The sequence below is a fragment of the Nansenia antarctica genome, assembly GCF_963989245.1.
Source record: "Nansenia antarctica genome assembly, chromosome: 17".
Classification (NCBI taxonomy): Eukaryota; Metazoa; Chordata; class Actinopteri; order Argentiniformes; family Microstomatidae; genus Nansenia; species Nansenia antarctica.
The window spans coordinates 10,062,280-10,076,716 of record NC_137687.1 but is presented as its reverse complement, the minus strand read 5'-3'; the positions used below and the strand labels follow the sequence as shown (position 1 = coordinate 10,076,716).

The window sequence follows — 14,437 nt, the reverse complement described above, 5'->3', positions numbered from 1 at the left end:
CTCTGCAACTTGGGCTGTCAAAACAGAAATTCGTTTTTTTCAAAACTAGGAAATCACATCATTATGCTCTAGCTGTGATGTGAGCATACCGTGACGTTCGAATTATAAGGTTCTATCTCCATTTTTGTCAAAATTGAGTTTTTTACATAATCTGATCCATTAGGTGTTTATTAATGCCTGTGTGGTGTTATTTTTAAAATGTTTACAGTTAGTAATTAATAAAATACAAAGGTTCCATCTCACAAAACATAATGGAATGTAAAAACGTTGACGCTCAATATCTCTTAACTGCCCTAAACGGAGATAGAACCTTATCATTCTAAGCTCACGACACGTGCATACCTTGATTAGCTACACCGACAAACAAGGAAAGTTATGAAATATTATTATTATGATATGTGCAGTAGCCTCGAGAAGCACGTGAACCAGCTATAGACGTTAACGCTTTAGTAATATATATTCGTTCCTCTGCTCAAATGTCCCCCCTTCAAGCCACTGTTACTACACGTTTGGTTTATTTTCATAATCGGACATATTTACCGTTAGATAGATGCAATTCCGTGGCTATTTTCATGCACGTTTCATGCAGGCAAGAGCTGTCAGAAAACCCGGAACACCAGTGTACTGACGTCAGCGTGCGACCCCGATGACGTGAGAAGGAGGAGGAGCAAACCAAAAATGAAGTAATTTTGGAAAAAAAATATTTTGAAAAATTACGTTAACATCGGTTAATAATCTGAATTTTAAAAATCATGTTAAAATATTGTTTACCGTGTTTTACCGTTTAAGGAAGGTGAATTATGACCGTTTCATTTCTGAGAAAAAAAGAACGCACTGGTGTATGGAGGACCAAGTCTGTCAAAATGAACAATAAATATATAGATACGTAAATGAATGTATGAACAAATAAATGAATGAATACACAGGATCCTTTACATGGTAAAGAAAACCCCATCACAACATCCAGCCAAGTGAAGAACACAGTCTCCAGGAGGTAGGCATATCATTATCCATGTGTACCATAAAAGAAAGACTTCACACAAGCAAATACAGAGGGTTCACCACAAGGTGCAAGCCATTTATAAGCCTCAAGAATAGAAAGGCCAGATTAGACTTTGACAAAAAAAACATCTAAAAAAGCCAGCCCTGTTCTGGAACAGCATTCTTTGGACAGATGAAACCTGTACCAGAAGGATGGGAAGAAAAAAGTATGGAGAAGGCTTGGAACGGCTCATGATCCGACACATACCACATCATCTGTGAAAAAACGTGGAGGCAGTGTGATGACATGGACATGCATGGCTTCCAATGGCACTGGGTCACTAGTGTTTATTGATGATGTGAGTCACATCAGAATGCATCTGTCTGACAGATGAATTCTGAAGTGTTTAGGGATATTCTGTCTGCTTAGATTCAGACAAATTCAGCAAAGTTGATTGGATGGCACTTCACAATACAGATTGGACAATGACCCAAAACATACTGCATAAGCAACCCAGGAGCTTTTTAAGGCAAAGTAGTGGAATATTCTGCAATGGCCGAGTCAATCATCTGATCTTAACCCGATCAAGCATGCATTTCACTTGCTGAAGACAAAACTAAAGGCAGAAAGACCCACGAACAAACAACAACTGAAGACAGCTGCAGTAAAGGCCTGGCAAAGCATCACAAAGGAGGAAACCCAGCATTTGGTGATGTCCATGTGTTCCAGACTTCAGGCAGTCATTGCCTGCAAAGGATTCTTGACAAAGTATTAAAAATGAACATTTTATTTATGATTATGTTAATTTGTCCAATTACTTTTGAGCTCCTGAAAATAGGGGACTGTGTATAAAAATGGTTGCAATTTCTAAACATTTCATACAATATTTTTGTTCAACCTCTTGAATTAAAGCTGAAAGTCTGCACTTCAATTACATCTCGATTGTTTCATTCCAAATCCATTGTGGTGGCATACAGAGCCCAAATTATGGAAATTGTGTCACTGTCCAAATACTTCCGGACCTAACTGTAGCTCTCAGTTACTCCAGGGACAATGTCCCTGTAGTTCGTAATTGTAAATCTCTTTGGATTAAAAGTGTCTGCTAAATGGTAAATTATTATTATTTAACTATTACAGCCGTGCCATCAGTAAGTCGAAGCTCACTGATATATTTATAAATGCAGTGACCTTAACCTCCATACAGGCAAGGACCGATAAGGCTCTGACGACATATAGTCTACAACTCACATAACATGAGGTGAACAACTGACACAGAGGGAAGACACAGGGGACCATAAATAGACCAAGACTAAGCATTCACACCTGTTACCAATCACAGACATTAGGACAGACAGAAATACATACACCAAAGGGGGCGCCAAAGGGTCAATCAACCAATAGAGCGGACCCCCAATCCTGACAGTAGGGTTTATGTGATACCTGGTTCCAACTGAGAGAAATCAAAATGGCGCCCAACGTGGGCCTGTGGGCTATTTAGTTGATTACTTCTTACACCAGAAGAATATATAATTAGTGGTTTACTATACTCTACACACTACACTAAACATTCCAAATAGGCTATACTGAAGCATAAAACATGGATTTCTGTATTAAGTCAGACTTTGATCCTAGCCGTACTGTGTAACTAAAAGACACCTTAGCTGTCAGCGAAGTGTGTCAAGATTTCCGTTTATTAGACAAAGTCACAAAAATAGATGACACACACTTAAGGTGCTCTCCTACTGTATTGAGGCTACATGTTTTATACTGTATATTTCTATGTATTTTGAATTTTGTAACTTTTTAAATTTGTTGTTGTACGGCGACCTTGAGTGCCATGAAAGGCGCCTTATAAAATACATGTATTATTATTATTACAGTATGACTGCGCAAGGCCGTAGGTTTGCATATGGACGGTAGGGACATATCCCTACCAATATTTGAGCAAACTCATTCGCATTATCTTTGGAGCGAAGTCATTAGATCATTCCGATGTTGCGTCCCTACCAAAGGTGAGACCAAACCTACGCCCTTGTGACTGTGGCATGAATAAAAGATGCAATCACCCAGCCACTCAGGTAAAAGCAGAATGTATTGATTACAATGGTTTGAGTGTAGCAGTCGTTTGAGTACCCTGGACAGCGCTTCTTACATGTGCTAGTAATTAGTCCCTTTCATGTAGAAAGTTAGGGATTTTTGGGAAGGAAGTTTATTTGTATAGCACATTTCATACAACAGGGGCAATTCAAAGTGCTTTACATATAGCATTAAAAGAAATACAGAAAAAGAAGGATAGTAATGAAAAATAAAGAGAAATAAAAATGGCAAGAATAGACACATAGATACATATACATGTATATAGAAAAGAAATAGATAAACATTTAACAACATAATAAGACAATGAATAAAAATATATAGATGAGTGTAGTTACTGCTACTGTACACACTCATACACACACCCTCAGCCCAGCATGGGTGAGGGATCTGCTGTGACAGATTCCAAACGTGTGAGTTCACAGAGAGAGTTCACAGAGAGAGTTCACAGAGAGAGTTCACAGAGTTCATTCACCGCTGTGCAGCTGCTGCAGCCGGGGTAACATGTCTCACTGACAACAGTGGGTTTGTTTACACAAATAATAGTAATAGTAGTAGTAGTAGTAGTAGTAGTAGTAGTAGTAGTAGTAGTAGTAGTAGTAGTAGTAGTAGTAGTAGTAGTAGTAGTAGTAGTAGTAGTAGTAGCAGTAGTAATAGTAGTAGTAGCAGTAGTAATAGTAGTAGTAGCAGTAGTAATAGTAGTAGTAGTAGTAGTAGTAGTAGTAGTAGTAGTAGTAGTAGTAGTAGTAGTAGTAGTAGTAGTAGTAGTAGTAGTAATAATAATAATAATAATAATAATAATAATGGAATAGATTTATTTTTTATAGCTTTTCTCAGTACTCAAAGACACTATGTTCCATGGAGATAAGAAGAAGAATAGTTAGATAAATAAAAAGTAAAACAAAAGCACAGTCAATGGCCATACCCTGACCATCATTTGTCTTCAGTCTGTGACCTATGACCTAGTTAACTAAGAACTGTGACTAATGACCCTGCATTACACAGTGGGGACGTGGGGTGTGCAAAGGTCGTAATGTAAATGTAAACGTCAGTAGTGCAAAGGTTATAGAGTGATCACATTAACCAGGCATGTGCAGCCAACAAAGTATCGTCCTACATTGGACTGGGAGCCAGCGGAGGTTTCCCCGGATCACTGGACTTGAAACACTGATGAGCAGTAGAGTGGGTCTCTCCTGGGCATCAGAGAGCAGGCATACAGGACTCACAATCACAATCAGTTTATTATTACATTACCATTATACAAGTATTGGGGAGTAAAAGCCTAGGCTTTTAGGGGCCTTGACATTGCAGAAACAAGAGAAAATGGCAACGGTATGCTATTCTAATATACAAAAACAATAAGACAAGAGACGATAGAGTAGCTAATAATAGAAATAATAAATAATAATAAATAATAGAAATATGACTGTTATAACCCTGAGGTAGCAGCATCTGTCTGTCAGACCGTCTGATAGAGCGTCTGTCAGAGCGTCTGTTAGAGCGTCTGTTAGAGCGTCTGTCTGTTAGAGCGTCTGTCTGTTAGAGTGTCTGTCTGTTAGAGCGTCTGTCTGTTAGAGCGTCTGTCTGTTAGAGCGTCTGTCTGTTAGAGCGTCTGTTAGAGTGTCTGTCTGTTAGAGCGTCTGTCAGAGCGTCTGTTAGAGTGTCTGTTAGAGTGTCTGTTAGAGTGTCTGTTAGAGCGTCTGTCAGAGCGTCTGTTAGAGCGTCTGTCAGAGCGTCTGTCAGAGCGTCTGTCAGAGCGTCTGATAGAGCGCCTGTTAGAGCGTCTGTCAGAGCGTCTGTCTGTTAGAGCGTCTGTCAGAGCGTCTGTCAGAGCGTCTGTTAGAGTGTCTGTCTGTCAGAGCGTCTGTCTGTTAGACCGTCTGTCTGTTAGAGCGTCTGTCTGTTAGAGCGTCTGTTAGAGCGTCTGATAGAGCGTCTGTTAGAGCGTCTGTCAGAGTGTCTGATAGAGCGTCTGTTAGAGCGTCTGTCAGAGCGTCTGTTAGAGCGTCTGTTAGAGTGTCTGTCTGTTAGAGCGTCTGTTAGAGCGTCTGTCTGTTAGAGCGTCTGTTAGAGCGTCTGTCTGTTAGAGCGTCTGTCTGTTAGAGCGTCTGATAGAGTGTCTGTCTGTTAGAGCGTCTGTTAGAGCGTCTGTCTGTTAGAGCGTCTGTCTGTTAGAGCGTCTGTCTGTTAGAGCGTCTGTTAGAGCGTCTGTTAGAGCGTCTGTTAGAGCGTCTGTTAGAGCGTCTGTCTGTTAGAGCGTCTGTCAGAGCGTCTGTCAGAGCGTCTGTTAGAGTGTCTGTTAGAGTGTCTGTCTGTCAGAGCGTCTGTTAGAGCGTGTTAGAGTGTCTGTTAGAGTGTCTGTCTGTCAGAGCGTCTGTTAGAGCGTCTGTTAGAGTGTCTGTTAGAGTGTCTGTCTGTCAGAGCGTCTGTTAGAGCGTCTGTTAGAGTGTCTGTTAGTGTCTGTCTGTTAGAGCGTCTGTCAGAGCGTCTGTTAGAGTGTCTGTCTGTTAGAGCGTCTGTCAGAGCGTCTGTTAGAGCGTCTGTCAGAGCGTCTGATAGAGCGTCTGTCTGTTAGAGCGTCTGTCAGAGCGTCTGTCAGAGCGTCTGTTAGAGCGTCTGTCAGAGCGTCTGTTAGAGCGTCTGTCTGTTAGAGCGTCTGTCTGTTAGAGCGTCTGTTAGAGCGTCTGTCTGTTAGAGCGTCTGTTAGAGCGTCTGTCTGTCAGAGCGTCTGTTAGAGCGTCTGTCTGTTAGAGCGTCTGTCTGTTAGAGCGTCTGTTAGAGCGTCTGTCTGTTAGAGCGTCTGTTAGAGCGTCTGTCAGAGCGTCTGTTAGAGCGTCTGTCTGTTAGAGCGTCTGTTAGAGCGTCTGTCTGTTAGAGCGTCTGTCAGAGCGTAGATGTCAAGCGAGTTGCAGTAACTACACTTTTATCTATATCTTTTTATTCATTGTCTTATTATGTTGTTAAATGTTTGTCTATTTATTTTCTATATATATGTTTCTATATTGTATCTATTCTTGACATTTTTATTTCTTATTACTATCCTTCTTTTTCTGTATTTATTTTAATGCTGTATGTTAAAGCACTTTGAATTGCCCCTGTCTGTTGTATGAAATGTGCTATATACAAATAAACTGAGCCTTGCCTAGGTGAAGCATGAGAAACACAGTATCTGTCGGGATGAGATGAAGTCAGGAATCTCTCCTTCTCTGTGTGTGAGTATTAATGAATGAATGAATGAATGAATGAATGAATGAATGAATGAATGAATGAATGAATGAATGAATGAATGAATGAATGGTCTTTATTGTCATTGCTATAGTACAGGTACCAAACAACGAAATTTAGGAGGGGTGGCTCCCCTGGTGCTAGGAAAGAAAAAAAAACGAAAAAAACAAGAAGGGAAAGGAGCTGGTTTACATAAATAAAGGCTATGTACATTGTACACTATCCACTATACTATACTGTACAGATAGACAGATATTAACTAAGCTACAGACCCAGGTGCTTCTACTTGTGCCAGTTTAAACAGTGATAGTTAATGGATGTATACACAACATGAACGGGGGGGGGGGGGGAATTGCTTCGCTGTCTAAAAAAGAACTCTATTTCCCATGAGCGCTATGCGACTGGTTATAAAACCCCAGCTCACTTCCGGAAACAAAAAACCCCGGCGAGATTTCAAAATAAAAGCCCTACTAGCCTAATCTCCTCTCCTCTCCTTCTGTACCATCCGTCACTATGAATGAATGAATGAATGGATGGTCTTTATTGTCATTAATACAGTACAGGTACCATACAACTACATTTGGGAGGGGGGGCTCCCCTGGTGCTAGGAAAAACTAAAAACAAGAAGGGAAAAGAGCTGGTTTACATAAATAAATGCAGATGGAGGTCAGGCGGGGCTTTTATTCTGAAATCACTGTCAATCCTCTCTGTTTCACAACACTGCACGTTTCTGGTGCTACCCCCCCGTCCCGACACAGATCGACCTCTAGTCACCACCAGAAAGCAGAGCAGAGTGATTCACTCCCCCGACACATTGACTGGTTCCACCGGGCTTGGCGCTCCGGTCCTCCCCCACGATGAGGCTCCGCTGGGCCGCTGCCGTGCTGCTGTCGGCGGCCGCCTACTACGTCTACCTCCCGCTGCCCGGGGGAGTGAGCGACCCGTGGAAACTCATGCTGCTGGACGCCCTGTTCCGAGGCTTCATGCATGTGGTAAGACAAGACAAGACAAGACTAGACACTGACAGTCATCTCTCTCTGTCTCTTTCTCTCTCTCTCTCTCTCTCTCTCTCTCTCTCTCTCTCTCTCTCTCTCTCTCTCTCTCTCTCTCTCTGTCTCTCTCTCTCTCTCTTTCTCTGTCTCTCTATCTCTCTCTCTGTCTCTCTCTCAGTCTCTCTCTGTCTCTCTCTCTGTCTCTCTTTGTCTCTCTCTCTCTCTCTCTCTCTCTGTCTCTCTCTCTCTCTCTCTCTCTCTCTCAGTCTCTCTCTCTCTCTCTCTCTCTCTCTCTCTCTCTCTCTTTCTCTCTGTCTCTGTCTCTCTCTCTCTGTCTCTCTCTCTCTCTCAGTCTCTCTGTCTCTCTCTCTCAGTCTCTCTCTCTCATTTATTAATGTGTATGTATGTATTTATTTATTTATCAAACATGCCTGACAACACAACTGCTAGGAGGAGGAGGAGGAGGCAAGTGTAGAAGGATACTTATTTGGTTTGATCAAATGATAAATGACTTTATCTAGTAAGTCACAATGACGCACTCTCTCTCTAGCCTACTTATTTGGCTGTGCTCTTATCTTGACATCTACATCATCCACAACAACAAAGGCAGGCTGATGTTTTGCTCTCTTTTTGAAAGAAAGATTCAGATCAATATTTTGTACAAGAACAGATGTACATTGCAGTTCGTTGACCCTGTTTGGACTCTTTGAGTGACGGTGTGTTTGTGATCTCTGTAAGTGCAGTATAGATCTGTGTAATATCCCAGGGCTTAGGCAGGCGTGTCCCTACAGTTTGCCTAAAGCCTTGTTGAGATTAAAAGAGGCATTGTTACTGTTTACTCATGGACATTTACCATGTCTCACACTGCTCCTTTACCAACAAGGACACGGTTGTACTAATGAAGTCACACTGCGTCATAAGTACAGTACACGGTCTTATGGACATCTGTCTTCAGTCTGTGACCTATGACCTAGTGAACTAATAACCCTGCATTACACAGTGGGGACATGTGTAATATATTATGCAAAGGTCGTAATGTAAACTAAACGTCAGTAGTGCAAAGGTTATAGAGTGATCACATTAACCAGGCGTGTGCAGCCAACCAAGTGTTGTCACTGTCATCATAGTATTGTTGTCATGTTCATTGTCTTAGCCATATTACCCCAAGGTGGGGGGGTACTGAGAGTAGTCTTTACTAAACACTACCTAAACAGTAAGGTAGTGTTTAGTACAGACAACTTAAGCTACAGTAAGGTAGTGTTTAGTACAGACTATAGAGTGGAGCGCTGCTGTGTTTCAGGTTACCTTCAAACTTGTACGACCAGTCTCCACACCCGTTTGGCTTGCTGATAAATACTCCCATCCCTGCTACACACAGACACACACACACACACACACACACACACACACACACAACACAAAGACAGATAAACCCACGGGACCAGTACCCACACTCACTGGCTTAATGCTTTAATTGCCCATCACTCCCGACCCCAAAGGCATTGTTGGTTCTGAGTGAATCACTCTTCTGCCTTGACCATCTGCCCCATCAATACCCACCTAGAACCACTACCGCCCACTTCACTGGCTGTGTGGTTGTCGCATAGATCTGTGTCTTTCACTCCTGGTTCTGCAGAGCTACAGGGTGTGCAGGCGTTAGTTCTCTAGCCCCACACTACCTACACACCTGATTCACCAATACTCTGAAGACCTTGATTAGTAAAGCTCAGATGACAAGTGAGGAAGACCACCATCTGAGAGTGACAAGTCAAGTGTGTGTGACGTGTGTCTGTGTGTGCGTGTGTGTGTGTGTGTGTGTGTGTGTGTGACATTCCTTCTATCACGGAGACTGCCAATGGCCCGAGCTAGATTACTCTTCCTTGCTACGACTGGTGGATTGATGATTCACTTGCTTAGTCAAATGTATCGATTGTAAGTCGCTTTGGAATAAGGCGTCTGCGAAATGCCAAAAATGTAAATGTATGTATTTTTTAATTGTGTGTGTGCGTGTCGTGTGTGTGTGTGTGTGTGTGTGTCCCAGGGTGACGCGGCCCATGCTCTAGGTGTGTGTAACCGCGTCCGACTGCTGAACACGGTGGTCTCGGGGATAGAGGACATCGAGGCCCAGTCCTGTCCCGTGGTGCGCGTCACTGACATCACCCTGGGGGGCGTGTCCGCCCGGGTGTTCCAGCCCAAGGGAGGGGCGGAGCTTAAGAGGGCCGTGCTCTACTTCCACGGCGGAGGATGGGCCCTAGGCAGCGGACGTGAGTGTTCAACTTAATACATCGGCCACGAAAACCGTAACAATTAGCTCTGAGAGCGCCGGAGCGTCCACGTGACTGCCTCTTGTCCAATCAAATTACTTGGTTCTGTTTGGACGTCAAACCCAGTGTGCGCTCCGGCGAATATACGAACGCGGCTGTCGTTAGCCTAGTATAGCATAATTGCCTACGTCATGCTTCACTTGTGGTCAGCTGAGCCATCTTTGTATGTAGTGTCAAAAACGCCTATGTCAAAGAGATGACATGGGCAGATAGTGATTTTGGAATGTAACAAGCATTCTGATAGGCTGATGGCATAGTAGGCAATAATGCACAATGAATCAGCAGTGTTAGGAGAGTAGAGTTAGAGGTTAGATATCTCAATTTGGCCAAAATATGACGTAGGCAATTATGCTATGAGGCTAACGACATACGAAGAATGTGTGGAAGTGTTAGAAATGGGAGTATTTCCCATTCAAATCCTTTGGTGTCTGTGTATGTGGTGTGTGTGTGTGTGTGTGTGTGTGTGTGTGTGTGTGTGTGTGTGTGTGTGTGTGTACGTGTACGTACGGGTGCCTGCTTGTGTGCGTGCGCAGGGATGCATTCCTACGACGTGCTGAGCAGGAAGATGGCTGAAGACCTGGATGCAGTCATCGTGTCAGTCAGGTGAGTCTTCTTCTATCACAGAGACTGCCAATGGCCCCTGGCCTGAGCTAGATTACTCTTCCTGCTACGACTGGTGGATTGATGATTCACTTGCTCCAAATGTATCGATTGTAAGTCGCTTTGGAATAAGGCGTCTGCTAAATGCCAAAAATGTAAAGAAAGAAAAGTAGGACAACCAACCCTCCAATCAAGAATAAGCAGCGATGTCATCAGAACTACTGAGAGAGGTCCCATAAAATAGTGTAGGCTACCATTACCATTACTATACCATTGCTAGCATATCAGCCCAATAGAGCTCTCAGGTCTTCTGCTAGCATATCAGCCCAATAGAGCTCTCAGGTCTTCTGCTAGCATATCAGCCCAATAGAGCGCTCAGGTCTTCTGCTAGCATATCAGCCCAATAGAGCTCTCAGGTCTTCTGCTAGCATATCAGCCCAATAGAGCTCTCAGGTATTCTGCTAGCATATCAGCCCAATAGAGCTCTCAGGTCTTCTGCTAGCATATCAGCCCAATAGAGCTCTCAGGTCTTCTGCTAGCATATCAGCCCAATAGAGCTCTCAGGTCTTCTGCTAGCATATCAGCCCAATAGAGCTCTCAGGTCTTCTGCTAGCATATCAGCCCAATAGAGCTCTCAGGTCTTCTGCTAGCATATCAGCCCAATAGAGCTCTCAGGTCTTCTGACGCTGGTTTTCTCTGTGTACCACATGTACAAAAGAAGAGATTTGGTGAGGCTGCATTCTCATTTTATGCACCCAGATTGTGGAATGCACTGCCAGTTTACATTAGGGATGCAACCTCAGCAAATATGTTCAAGTCAAGACTAAAACCCCCAACGTTTGCAGGAAAAGTGCTATACAAATAAACGTTTTAATTAAATTATTATTATTATCCCCCCTCTGAGAGTCATGGTTCTGTTGTTGTTGCCGTAGTTACCGCCTGGTTCCGGAGGCGGTGTTTCCGGACCAGTACTACGATGCTCTGGAGTCGTCGCGGGCTTTCCTCTCCGCCGAGGTCCTGCAGCGGTACCACATCGACCCAGACAGAGTGTGTGTGTCTGGAGACAGCGCGGGGGGGAACCTGGCTGCAGCGGTGGTCCAACAGGTACACACACACACACACACACACACACATACAGTACACACACACACACACATACAGTACACACACACACACACACACACACACACATACACACACACACACACACACACACACACACACACTCACTCCTCTACAGAGCCATTACAGGTTGGAACTCTTAACCCACTTTCAAGAAAACAATAAAAGAGCACTTAATACAATTATCTCTGAATGAACAGTACCGTATTTTCAGGAATATAAGTCGCTCCGGAGTATAAGTCGCATCAGTCAAAAAAATGTGACATGAAGAGGAAAAAACATATAAGTCGCACTGGACTATAAGTCGCATTTATTTAGAAATTTATTTCACAAAATCCAAGACCAAGAACAGACATTTAATCTGGAAAGGCAAGTTATTCAACTACACAATAGCACACAGAACAACAGGCTGAATAGGTGTCTGGTATGTTAACATAGCACATTAACAGTTATTCAGCTACACGCATAAAGAACATACCTGGGAGGCTGAATAGGCTAAATTAACATAACAAGCCAGCGAGTCCAACAAGCAAGTTACCGGTAAGCAAGTTTAACAAGCTCCCATTAATGTTTCAGTTCATTTCTTCAGTGGTACAGGAGCAGCATATAGTTGTCACAAGCTCAGAGCGCCCTCTCGCGGCTGTAGACTAATAAACAAACAACACACACACACACACACACACACTCACTCTCCCTAACACGCACTCCCCTCCCTCTCTCCCCAGATGGGCTCGGACGACAGCTTCCCTGTGAAGTTCAAGCTCCAGGCGTTGATCTACCCGGTCCTCCAGGCGCTGGACTTCCACACCGCCTCCTACCAGCAGAACCAGAAGGTCCCCATCCTCTACCGGCCCCTCATGGCCCGCTTCTGGCTCCAGTACCTGGGGGCCGACACGGCCCTGGTCCCCCTCCTCCTGGCCAACAACCACAGCTCCCTGGACCAGCCGGCCATCACCCCGGACATGCGCTCCAAGCTGAACTGGACCTCCTTGATCCCGCCCCGGCGCAGGAAGCACTTCCGGCCGGTCGTCGTGGAGACGACGGGGGGGCGGGAGGGTGCGGGCGGGGTCGTGGGGGAGGTGCCGGGCTTGCTGGACGTGCGGGCGGCGCCGTTGTTGGCGGAGAAGGAGGTCCTCAGCAGGACGCCGCGGGCGTACGTGATGACGTGCGAGTTCGACGTGCTGAGGGACGACGGGCTGATGTACGCCAGGCGCCTGGAGGACGCCGGCGTCACGGTAACCAGCGACCACTACGAGGACGGTTTCCACGCCTGCATGGTGTTCTCCTGCTTTCCGGTGTATTCCGCCGTAGGGAAGAGGAGCTTGGAGAACTATATCCGCTGGCTGGACCAGAACCTCTAAGAACCATAGAACAACCACTATAGATCAGACCAGATAGAACCTCAAGGTAAAAAAAAGGCCCTGGAACACCTAGAACACGATAGAAGTCTGTGGAGACAGGGGTCTACAGGGTCTACAGAACCAGAGCCTTCTAGACCGACCGGACCGGACCAGTAAAAAAATCCCAATAGTTCTCTTTAGAACCTGTAGCACCAGAATGTCTAAAATAAATCACTTGTCCTAGAAGCAGAATCTCTCAAAATGATTGAACCAAAGGCTATAAAACCATAATAGGATGACATGACTGTCTGTCTGTCAACCACAACTTTAATTGAAACCGGATTAATCTTATCTTCCTTCTGTGACTACCTAACCTAATCCTGAGGTTGAAGCCTTTGTTTCTTTTTAATCCAAAGAGACTTTCCCCCCTGTCGCTTAAAAAAAATGATGTGAAGCTCAAGCTTTAAACCGGTATGATGCCCTGTTGAGTCTGAGCCAACGTGTAAAACTTCCTGAGGCGCAGTTACCGCGAATATACACGGCACTGTGTCACAGGTACAGGCTTGCTAAGCTAGAGCAGGATGAGTAGCTGTCTGACTAGCGTCAACATCCTCTGTGCCAGCTCAGCTCTGCGTACGCTATCTAAGCCAACCGGAAGCTACAGCTGTGTTGTGTGCTCGCTAGGTTGTGCAATAGTGTAATTGGTGAGCCGAGCCAAAAAAAAAAAAAAAACAGTCTTAAGGATTGCTGTTTTAACTAGGGTACAATCACTGAGAAGAGAATCTCTGAGCTAAGAAATGCATGTGGATGCTGTTGTTGTTGTTGTTGTTGTTGTTATGTGGGTGCTATGTTTGTAATGAGAGGAGGCACCACCACTGTCTGATTCTAAACGTGTTGTACCCTCCACCTATCCAGGGTTCGACAGTAACGCTTGCCCGCTTGCCCGGAGCAAGTACAGAATTCGCCGGGTTTGTTTGCGCGAGCCCGTCTGAGCCGTCTGTTGTTCTTCCTGCACACAGGTAAACATATCCAGGATCCAGCAGCGTCGTCGGGCTCGCGCAAACAAACCCGGTGAATTTTGTACTTGCTCCGGGCAAGCGGGCAAGTGTTACTGTCCAACCCTGGCCCATCATTCCCATGACCCTGTGGGCTCCTCACCGATGCATCTGTTGGTTATTTTATGACGAGGGGAGTTAGTGGAGTGAAGCCTGGATAAATACTCTACTGCACTGAGGTTCCACTTTACTTGAACAAGTTCCCCTGCTGAAGAGATGCAGAGTGTGTGTGTGTGTGTGTGTGTGTGTGTGTGTGTGTGTGTGTGTGTGTGTGTGTGTGTGTGTGTGTGTGTGTGTGTGTGTGTGTGTGTGTGTGTCTGTGTGTGAGATTCAAACCTGGGCCTGTAGAGGGCAGCAGCACTGCAGGTTTTCATCCCTCCCCTCTAATCAGGGTTAATCAATCTGTCTGTCTGTCTGTCTGTGTGTGTGTCTGTCTGTCTCTGTCTGTCTGTCTGTCTGTCTGTCTGTCTGTCTGTCTGTCTCAGTCTGTCTACTCAGTGACCTACCATGGGGGAAACCTGCAGTCCAGCAGACCTGGAGGCCTGGGTTGGACTAGTCTGGGTGGAGAGAGAGTTTTAGTGTCGTATTTTAACTGAGGGTTAATAGGGGGCAGGCTGTTTGGGCATTGGGGGTTTTAGTGAAACATTTAAATTATTGAAAAAGAGCGATAATCTAATTTTGATTAATGTGTTTATGTTAATTG

General features: G+C 44.7%; 1 protein-coding gene across 2 annotated transcripts; it reads left to right on the top strand.

Annotated features, from left to right (window-relative positions):
* The first annotated feature begins 7,121 nt into the window (after nucleotides 1-7,121).
* On the top strand, nucleotides 7,122-14,395 carry LOC308172546 (neutral cholesterol ester hydrolase 1-like). Of its 2 annotated transcripts, XR_013937856.1 has the most exons (6): nucleotides 7,122-7,293; nucleotides 9,335-9,557; nucleotides 10,151-10,220; nucleotides 11,150-11,321; nucleotides 12,065-13,595; nucleotides 13,786-14,395. XR_013937856.1 is itself a non-coding variant. In XM_080547446.1 (5 exons), the coding sequence occupies exons 1-5, from the start codon at nucleotides 7,159-7,161 to the stop codon at nucleotides 12,698-12,700; spliced, it is 1,236 nt and encodes a 411-aa protein (XP_080403572.1). In that variant the 5' UTR covers nucleotides 7,122-7,158; the 3' UTR covers nucleotides 12,701-14,395. The 2 variants fall into 2 exon arrangements, 1 of the variants encoding a protein (XP_080403572.1); XM_080547446.1 differs by having other exon boundaries at nucleotides 12,065-14,395.
* Nucleotides 14,396-14,437: the final 42 nt, after the last annotated feature.